This window comes from Alosa pseudoharengus, unplaced genomic scaffold (assembly GCF_046254945.1).
Source record: "Alosa pseudoharengus isolate Yale_2024_CS ecotype anadromous, Long Island Sound unplaced genomic scaffold, YU_APseudo_1.1 YU_APseudo_1.1_scf_4, whole genome shotgun sequence".
In the NCBI taxonomy this organism is placed as follows: Eukaryota; Metazoa; Chordata; class Actinopteri; order Clupeiformes; family Clupeidae; genus Alosa; species Alosa pseudoharengus.
Genome location: NW_027468774.1, coordinates 40,304,884 through 40,315,170, shown reverse-complemented (window position 1 = coordinate 40,315,170; position 10,287 = coordinate 40,304,884). Strand labels below are relative to the sequence as shown.

Genomic DNA, 10,287 nt, shown 5'->3' with positions numbered 1-10,287 from the left:
ATTGGAAAACACTATGACAAACAGGCTAAAACCGCAACCTACGTCGATGTAGAGGTAGACTACTGGTAAAGGTGTGGGAACTCATTGCGTATGTTTGATGTGCACTGTCAAATCCGCTGTTAGGAAGGTCGACAACACAATAGTATTTTATTCAAAAAACGCCTGTCGTTCGGAGAAGAAGATCACCTAGTTTAAGGGGTGAAATCGAAAGGAGTATGCCGTAGGTAGGAATCATTTCTCCTCGGCTGACTTCATTTCCTCGCTAACCGACAGTAGAAGGACAAACTGGAAAGTAAAGTCCCGGAACGACATATCAAGATAGATTGCGTTGTTATCAAGTTGACGTTTTACAACAATGGCGGATAGTGTTGGGGAGCAATCCAACGGTGCCATTGGTTCAGCCGTAGGGACAAGTCAGGGCAATGGAGCTCAGTTGTTACCGAGTTTGGGTAATTCCCTGCCGGGGCACTCGACGAGTAGTGCTAACCCAGCCTCGCCGCCTCCCGCGGCGGCCGCAGAGACCGGCCTAGCTGTTATGGCTCCCGGTATAGCAGATTCGATCAGCCCTGTTGACAGTGCGTATGGTAGCAGTGTGGATGTTTTGAGTACAGCGATCAACTCCGCCGTCTCTTCTCCCTTTTCCGTGGCTCCCACTCTCCCTCCGAGCATCGGGCTCGGGGTCACTGGTGCCCCAAATCTGGCTGGAGCGGGCCTGTTGTCGCAAATTCACGCCACATCTTGGGACCCTACTCTCAGCACAGACTGGGACAACGAGAAGGCGTCGCAACAGTGCATTCTCAGGATAAAAAGGTAACGTTAACGTTAACAGCCATTCCTTTTGGCGTACTGCTGTAACTACAACTGCGTAAATGTTTAGCACTACTTAACGAGGTGACGGTAAGCTTTTAGCTAATGTTAACGTTAGCTTGTCAAGCATATGGCATCGTGACTAGTTATCTTTGAGCTAACATGGCTAATATTAACCGCTAGTGCAATAACGTTAGAGAAAGTCAGCTTGGCTTGTATATTTTGAGTGACATGATAATTTTTGAAAAGCCCGGACTGTTTTCAAAAAGGTCGAGGATCAAGTGTACCTTTTCAAGGCCAGACAAATCTTGCGCCGTGTCGCGTAGCTAATGTTACCTACCACGAGTAAAATGAAGTGCATTTCCGTATGACGTTTAAGATATTTCTGCAGAAAGTTTGTAATGCAACTTTACTTGTCAGATTGTTGCAGAATCAGAATAAATCTGTACATCTAGTTAAGGCTCCATATGTCCTAATTAGGAACATATCACAGTCCGTGCAGGAGCTTGTCCTGTAAGGATGTAACATTAACGTCAAGTTAAACACTGAGATGTGCTGTCATATACCACATATCTACATCTCTGGGGCTTTATACAGGAGACCAACCCTGTTTCGCAACCTACGGAAGGCCAGTTACTGACCTTTTATTGCCAATGTAAGGATATTGTGTGTAGCAATTTACAGTGCTGCTGTACAGTGTATTGTCTCAAGTTGTGGACTCACGTTCACAAGAAATAAACTGCATCAACAATCAAAGAAAAATGACCATCACAGAGTTGTAGGCCTTCAGCTTCGTTTTGTTTGGTGTGAATTTGCATACCGAGACTGGTGACACCGTAATTTTGCAAACAATGGCCATCAATTGACTTAGGCCAACAATTTGTTTCCTGATGACTTGGCCACCAAGTAACTAGGAAGTTACAACACAACAGCTCCTACTGTGTTCAATGTCTGTCATTGCGTGAGGTATATTTTCATCATTCATTTGTATTTACTTCAACCTTTTTGTTTTATTTCAGAGATATCATGTCGATCTACAAGGAGCCACCCCCAGGAATGTTTGTGGTGCCCGATCCTCATGACATGACAAAGGTACAATTAGAAGAATCCAGAGGGTTCCGTAGGTGATAAATCCTAATCAGATTAAAATCTACGGTGAACACCTCAAGATACATGGCTAAAGTCATTTAGATGATGAGATGAAATGCGGTGTCCCTCCCTCCCTCCCTCCCTCCCCCTCTCCCTCCCTCAGATCCATGCACTCATCACTGGGCCTTTCGACACGCCCTACGAAGGAGGCTTCTTCCTCTTCCTGTTCCGCTGCCCTCCAGACTATCCCATCCACCCTCCCCGGGTCAAGCTCATCACCACAGGTCACAACACTGTGCGCTTTAACCCAAACTTCTACCGCAACGGCAAAGTCTGCCTCAGCATCCTTGGGTAAGTCCAGCATTGAAGAGATCAATCTATCTAGTCATTGTCAATCATTTTATGATATTAAGATTCCTATGTGAATTTTGTGGTATGGATTTATAGTGTTGCTGAAGTGTTGCACTGTAGAATGGCCTGTTCCCTCCCTTACTTTGATAAATGGAGAGGGATACATAAAAGCCAAGGTCCCTAGTCCCTAAGATTAGATACACCATGTAATCAAAGCCGAATGGTTTCCCACAATCGATTCGTTCTCCATGCATTTTTTTTTGCTCTCCCTCTTTTCAGTGGCATTAACGTGACATGACTCCAGAGTGCAGGGTACCATTTCTGGCTCTAGCTTTGAAGTTCATTGAGCAATGTCAACATGATGGACAGAGTGAGGAAGTCAGGGCATAGGACTTGATTATTTTGTCTCAATCAGTCTGAATAAAGTCATATAAGAGGACCCATAAACACAATCTCTACTAATAATGATCTGGGTACTATACTTCACATACCAGTAAAAGTCCTACTATCCGCATCTTAAACATAATTTTTTAATATTACATTATGTGATTTCAATTTGGAACAAATTCAGTAGAGGGTGGATATCTTTAGTTTAGCATTTACATACCACATAGGGTAAAGAGTAGGATGGCAAAATCTACTAAAAGCTTTGTTTTTCACTGATGTTCTTGACATGCTTCGCTCTGATTAGCTGATCTGCATAATTACAGCCAATCAGATAGCTGCTTAATAGTTGCTGTGAAGGAGCACCTGCGATACATTCATGGTTCTGAAATAGAAACATACTTTATCTAAAAGCGCAACAGCAGAAAAGGTGTGAAAATGAAGTGGGGAAAATGAAAGACTCCAACCGCTTGACAGCAGTTTCTTATAAACGGAGGCCATGTTTTCCTCTGCAGTGAATGTCTCACAGACCCGACTTTTAAGATCTGTGTAGCTTTTATATTTAATACCAAAGCTTGGAAGAGGCCTGAATATCATTAGTCGGTCGTTTGAATGAAAATGTACACCAGCCTGTTCCTGGTGCATGTTAAAAAGGGATTAGAAGCAAGTCTAATTTGCTATAAGATAAATACGTACAACGGACATAGATTCTTTGGGCTAGGGTTAAGTCCAGATCCTTAAAGTAAAGAAGGAAACATTGCATAGTTGTAACTATTAAATTAATTGCCAAGTATTTTGATAATCGATTAATTTGTTTAAGTCATTTTTGAAGAAAACATCAGATTCTCTGATTCCAGCTTCTTACGTTTGAACATTTTCTGATTTCTTTACTCATCATTTATATCAAATGTGCGCACAGGATTGTGGGTGTTCCAAGCATGCAGAGGCTACACACATGCATCCTCGAACATTCTGTAAAATGAAGGACTTCGTCCTTGGTAGAATTTAATGGATGCTTGATACTGGAATGATGCTTCTGCGAGATTCGATGACGTAACTTCCTTTTCAAAGCAGCCTTGAAGGGACCTTCCTTGAGTTTGAGAAGTGCCTTGTTATGAGTGGAATGAAGATGGATGTAGCTTGTACATTCATTTAAAAAAATAAAATAAATAAATAAATAAAAAGTAAAGTCTATAACTCAAGCTTTTCATCGACATAAGTGTCTCAATGAAAACACATAATAACTAATGTGATGAAACTGTCAGCACTACTCTTTCCATATGACTGCTAACTTAGGTTAGCAGTTAGTCATTTTTTCATTTAGTCTCCATAAGAGAGATATCTTATCCAAACGCAGAATGCTGATTATTCAAAGCAAGTTATGGGATACACAACTGTGGGATACACAGATTATTTGTGGGCTCCCAGAGAAATGGCTCCTTAGTCCTTGGTGTTACATTATTGCCTTGTTTTACCCATTCAGTTTAGAACAGAAGGGAAACGTATGAAAATAACAAATGAAAACACCAAAATGCAGCCCAGCCGTCAGGCCTAAAACCCGGCTACATGGCATCTGCTCACCTTTGGCAGATTGATTTGAGCTTGATGGCTAGTGCCAGTGTCATCCCTCCAGCTGGAAGGGGTACCCACGGGAACAGTTGCCAGGGCGCATGATGTCAGATATTGAGTGGTGCGCTGTGATTTGTGGAGGCATAGTTGTTGACTCAGCTGACTGACCTTTTTGTGTGTGTGTGTGTGTGTGTGTGTGTGTGTGTGTGTGTGTGTGTGTGTGTGTGTGTGTGTGTGTGTGTGTGTGTGTGTGTGTGTGTGTGTGTGTGTGTGTGTGTGTGTGTGTGTGTGTGTGTGTGTGTGTGTGTGTGTGTGTGTGTGTGTGTGTGTGTGTGTGTTCCTGTAGCACCTGGACTGGGCCTGCTTGGAGCCCCGCTCAGAGCATCTCCTCTGTGCTCATCTCCATCCAGTCCCTGATGACTGAGAACCCCTATCACAATGAGCCTGGCTTTGAGCAGGTAAACACACATTCACACACACACACTATCTCTCTTTTTGTCTTTCTTTCTTTCTCTCTCATCACATGCACACATGCAGGTAAACGGTAAACACATACACCTCTACAAACCCCTATCTTGAAAAGGTCAGATGTACACAACTGGCTTGTCATATTCAAAGAATGAACTAACTGCTAGCATAACTGAAGGTATGGCCTCTAATGTCCCAGACCCTGTGTACAGCGGACAACCAGAAATATTATTATTTTTTGTCTCTTAATGCATCTATTCCTCTGAGGTTTGGCTCTCATTAGCTTTTCTTTGCTGTGTGTGTGTGTGTGTGTGTGTGTGTCAGACACCTATTCCTCACTGGGCTCTCATGCCTTTCTGATGAAAGCCATCTGCTGAAGACTAAGTGCATATGCCTTACCTGTCTTCTCTTTCTCCTCTGCCCATGCTGCGGTGCCTGTCGTCTGCCCTCCAGGAACGTCACCCAGGCGACAGCAAAAACTACAACGAGTGCATCCGCCATGAGACCATGCGGGTGGCCGTTTGCGACATGCTCGAGGGGAAAGTGCCTTGCCCGGAGGCTCTGTGGTGAGTGACCCACCCAGGAATCTGAATGGAAACCTATAGTTTTCTATGCATCTACTCCGATAAAAGTCCCTATTGCTAATCAGTTTATCTGCCATGAGTTAAGCTTAAGAAGTCTCTCTCTCTTCTGTGTGTAGGAGTGTGATGGAGAAGTCTTTCCTGGAGTATTACGACTTCTACGAGGGCGTCTGCAAAGACCGCTTACACCTGCAAGGACAGAACATGCAGGTAACATTCAGAAGCAGAGTGGATCTTTCATATGACTGCGTGAACAGTTTTACATCTGCATCAGGATCACATTGGCCCTCATTTATCAACTGAGCGTAGAAACCAGTGTAGATCCGAGGGCAGAAATCATCTTACGACGGGGCTCACGTGTGATTCATGAAACTTTCGTATCACTCCATTTCCAGGGTAAGAATAAACGTGTGTTGATGAATGTGGCGGCTGGAAACAAGCGTAATTTAAATCACACCCTATATGCTCGTTTTAAAGGCCTCGCCCCTAGAATTTACGACATGGAGGTGCACTATACGTCCAAAAGACAAACGTTTGTGACCTCAAGATAGCCACAGTGACGTTGCAAGTCCAGCTGAATCTTGTTCATTTTGACAGCTAGAAAAGTGTCATCAAGAAAGCTGGGAAACAATAGCGATTTAAGTGCAACAGACTTTATTTTCGCAGAGAGAACACCTCATACTACAAATACATTCATTACAAAACCATACAACACAGCCATTTGCCAATAATAATAAAAAATAGTTTATGACTGTTTTCCAAAGAGAAATTATTCTCTCCACATAGCCTATGGCTATCCTAAGCCATCAAATGTGTCAACATAACAGGCTACATTACGGCAAGTAGGCTGCAAATGTGCAGGGAAAAGTCTTAGGTCCAAGATATTCCATGAATTCAACTCTCAACTTCCCAGTCCTCCGTCGATTTACTGCTGCCCCATGCTATGCCGCATCAAAAACGTACACGTACACAAGTTGAGACTTGACGTGAGATTCGAGCGTAACCACTGCTCATGTTCAAATTTATAAATGCCCTGCTTTGCGTGGAAATGAGCGTACGCCTGTCCTACGCCTGTTTTATGTCATACGCACGACCAATACTGTAAATGAGGGCCATTGTATCTCTCCCTTAGTTGTTGTGTGTGTGTGTGTGTGTGTGTGTGTCAGCCAGCCCATGTTTGCGTATGTATATGTGTGTGTGCCTACAAGCAGATCTATCTTGTTAGTCATTCAACAGCTATATAATTAACCTTGTCTGTAATTTATCATGTCTGTGTGAGTATTTGTGTGAACTTGGGTCTCGTTTGTGTATGTGAGTACACACTGTGAAAAAACATTCCTCATGCTTGCATGTTGGTGCTATTTCTTTGGATATGGTTATGTGTGTTTGAGTGTGCATCCATTTAAAATAAGCATGTTGTGCAATGTCTTTACATACAGTATGTTAACATTCTTCAAATATCTGTCTGCATCTCCCCCTCTTCTTGCTTGCTTTCTTTTTAAATCTCCCTATATGTATTTCTCCCCCTCTTTCTCTCTCTCTCAATGTCTCTGCCTTGCCACATACTTCTCTTTTCCCTACCTTCCACAATCTCTCTCTCTCTCTCTAACCCCCCCCCCTCTCTCTCTCTCTCTCTCTCTCTCTCTCTCTCTCTCTCTCTCTCTCTCTCTCTCTCTCTCTCTCTCTCTCTCGCAGGACCCTTTTGGGGAGAAGCGAGGCCGTTTTGACTACCAGGGCCTGCTGGCCCGCCTCAGCGCCACCCACAGGCGGCTGCGGGAGAAGTGTCTGTCGGAGGAGAACGACGGCGACTCCGACTCGGACACCAGCTCCTCCGGCACTGACCCGGACAGCCAGGGCAGCTCCCAGCCGTAAGCGGGCCGCAAAGCGGGCTGGCGGCGGGGTGGAAGGGGTCGCGCAGTAGTCGTCATCTTCTGCGCTGCCTTTTGACTTTCGTTTTCTTGTCTGGACGCTTCTGTGCAGGCGAAGGGCAGAACCAGAGATTTGGGCTTTTCGGGTTGTAGTTGGTCGAGGCGCACAAGTGAGATGCAAAAAAAGACTCCTAGCGATAAGTCTTCAAATTTGGCTCCTGTCCTCACCATAGCCAGTGACCAGCCTTTTCTTTCATTCTTCTATTGGCCTCTTGGAAAGCCAGCAACCAATCAGGGGCAGGTTTTGACGGGGGAGTGGATGTCCGAGTATGTGGTCTGTAACTGTGGCAACTCGACTTTCTCTGGTTAAAGATGGAGGTAACCTCCAAATATCCCCTATCTCCCCCTCAAATACTCACAAACACGCATATGACTCAGATACAAAACATGCATATGACAAAAACATGCACACACGTGTAGTAAGGTATGGATTCACATGTGCACACATTCGAGTGACATACCCACTTACACACACACAGAGACCCACATATACACCATATTACATACACACCACACATCTAATTTCATTTACCCATTATCTCTCCAGCCCTACTTGTTCCTTAAGTGTGTGTGTGTGTGTATGTTTGAGTACATAAACACCGATATCTCCTCTTCATTGAGCCACACCACTTTGAGAAGAATAAAATTATGAACCAAATCATAATTGCATCAGAAAATTCATACTGAATTGCAATCCATGGATCTAAGAGAAATCAAAGCATAAATTCACACAAGCGTGAAACTTGTACATAATCTATATATATAGAGCATAGGTTGGAAATGATCGTGTTGATGTTGGACTGATGCATCTAATGCAAACAAATGATGACCAATGCATCCGGTGCCAATGTAGGGCGACCAGCATGGCCGCTCCTCTGGCTCCAGAGCTTCTTTTCAGTATGGCCTGATGATCTCAGCTGTGCAGTACTTATCCAGGGTCACCCCTCTGTGATTTCCACATACTACAAAGAGCCTTTGGGCCACCCCAGCACAGCACATCAGATGGATTCGGGGTTGTAATATGGCTTACAGTGGCTGAGTGGCCACCCTCAGAGGGGACTCTCTAAAGGGAAGTAAAAAGGAATGTGCTCGGAGACAGATTTTTTCTTTAGTTCAGAGAACACTCACAAACCTCTCAGGCTTTTTCATTACCCTGTCTGACGCCAAGGACTCAAATCTAAGTGGCAACCCCAGACAAGAGGAAAGTAAAAGTAAAACAAGCCCGCAAAAACTTTTTTTTTTTTACATTTGTATCCTTTTTTTTAATTTCTTTCCTGTTGTTGAGGTTTTTTTTTTTTTTCATTTTGGTTGTCTTGGTGTCGACTTTTGTGTTCTCTGTGCACCTTTCAGCACTATTACTTAAGCGATATTGGGTTGTCATGGAAACTGAATGCGCTGAGCGCGTGGAGACAAAGCGCTGACATCTGGGAGAGCGGTGAGGTGTGAAAGGCTCCCTTCCCATTTGGTCCATATTTCACATTACAGATGCACTCTTCCTCTTCTCTCGTGATTTGAGCGGTAGACTAGACTAGTTGGTTCTTTTTGATTGTTTATTCGTTTTCAGCTAGCAGCCATTTTATTTGACCAGAGCTCAAGATCTCAATTTTGAGAAGAACTCTCAGTTGTGATTATTGCTGGCATCTGAAGGGTCCATTTTGTAGTTTAAGCATCTAGTGACCGCTGATGTGATCCTTATTCAGGTAGCGCCTGATTCTGGAGTGCCTAGGACCCTGACCTGGGCTGTTTTCATTCTTGAGTTATAGTCCCGGCAATGTGACGGGTGGAAGGCTGCAGGGTGGACAGATACATAGATTGCATATTCTGTAAGAAACCCTTTGTCTGCATTGTGTATTTTTTTTTATTAAAATCAACTCCGCTTGAGTGATTCGCAGAAGATTCATGGGGACCTGCTACTGACAATTGTTTTTGTTCATTTTAAATGCCAGCAGTTGCTGTGGTGTCGTCTATTTTTTAGGATCCTGTCCTATCCGCATTGCAAAATATGTAGGTTTTTCTGGTGTACAGCGGTCTATATGTCAGATGTGATATTCTCCACTGGTTGTGTTAACGTTGTTGACCAACAGCTAGACACCAAGCAAAAAATTAATGCACATAAACTCCTATACCGCTGCTTTGCTGGGGCCCAGGTCATGCTTTCCCAGAGTGGTCAAACAGACGGTCCTGGTTCAATATGCACGCGGCCACCAGTGAGAAGATGTCTCTGTATGCACCCCCCTCCCCCCAATACGACTTCTGGACAACAGGGCTTATTGTTGTGAAGTGAGTCTGTACTCTGTACGTCGTTCCTTTTCTGGTTGTATAAGCTGTGTGAAAAAGTGATTTTGTCTCCGGAAGAACTGACGATGAGACGGGAGAATCCTCCTTCACATTGTCTTTAACCTGTTCCCTGTTTGTGATGTCATCACACTCTCTAATTGTGTAAATAATATACCAGTAAATGTATCGATCTATTGCAAATGTATAAAAAGAATAAATAACATCAATCTTGGTGCCAGTTACCGTTATTATACCATTATTTACATTATTTAAAGCAACACTGGGCAAAAATGAGTTTTTGTGGTATGTTTTCAAACACAACTAGTTTTGACATCATCTGCAAACTCATTTTGAAAGGATAAATGAACATGCCTGATGTTCACAACAGCCATCCAAGAATGCAATGCATTATGTAAGTAGTCTAAGTTTTCTGTTCCAGAACAAAACAAAAATGTAAAAATAACTTTCACAGCCAGACATCGCCAACTATGTTGCCTTTTATTGTGTTAGCTAACTGGTTTTAGGCAAAAACTTAAAACAGATTTCAATAGACATTTGAACCAAAAAAGTGTAGATGGGTAAATGTGTTTATATTATTTATAGGCCTTTACAGGGGGTCCCACATGCGGTGCGTTTGCAACTACCAAAAGCCAATAATTTATGTTGTATCTTGTGCAGTGTAATGTGAAATAGGCTTGGCTGTTGATTGACTATTGTGGGATATTCCCCTATATTTCAAGGAATTGAATATCTTTCCTGTGTATGTCGAAAATTAAATTATTCAAGAATTAAGAGCATTACATAGTAATATGAGCCAATCAGATTGAGAACAT

General features: G+C 43.2%; 1 protein-coding gene across 1 annotated transcript; it reads left to right on the top strand.

The window, feature by feature from the left end:
* On the top strand, positions 1 to 9,692 carry ube2z (ubiquitin-conjugating enzyme E2Z). Its single transcript, XM_076266300.1, has 7 exons — positions 1 to 810; positions 1,827 to 1,899; positions 2,060 to 2,247; positions 4,547 to 4,658; positions 5,122 to 5,234; positions 5,369 to 5,459; positions 6,945 to 9,692. The coding sequence occupies exons 1-7, from the start codon at positions 356 to 358 to the stop codon at positions 7,119 to 7,121; spliced, it is 1,209 nt and encodes a 402-aa protein (XP_076122415.1). The 5' UTR covers positions 1 to 355; the 3' UTR covers positions 7,122 to 9,692.
* Positions 9,693 to 10,287: the final 595 nt, after the last annotated feature.

Excerpts from the sequence above, each read along its gene's own strand:
- ube2z (XM_076266300.1), top strand. The coding sequence starts at position 356 with ATGGCGGATAGTGTTGGGGAGCAATCCAACGGTGCCATTGGTTCAGCC. Across the intron at positions 811-1,826 it reads TGCATTCTCAGGATAAAAAG|AGATATCATGTCGATCTACA; the intron begins GTAACGTTAACG and ends GTTTTATTTCAG. Across the intron at positions 2,248-4,546 it reads GTCTGCCTCAGCATCCTTGG|CACCTGGACTGGGCCTGCTT; the intron begins GTAAGTCCAGCA and ends GTGTTCCTGTAG.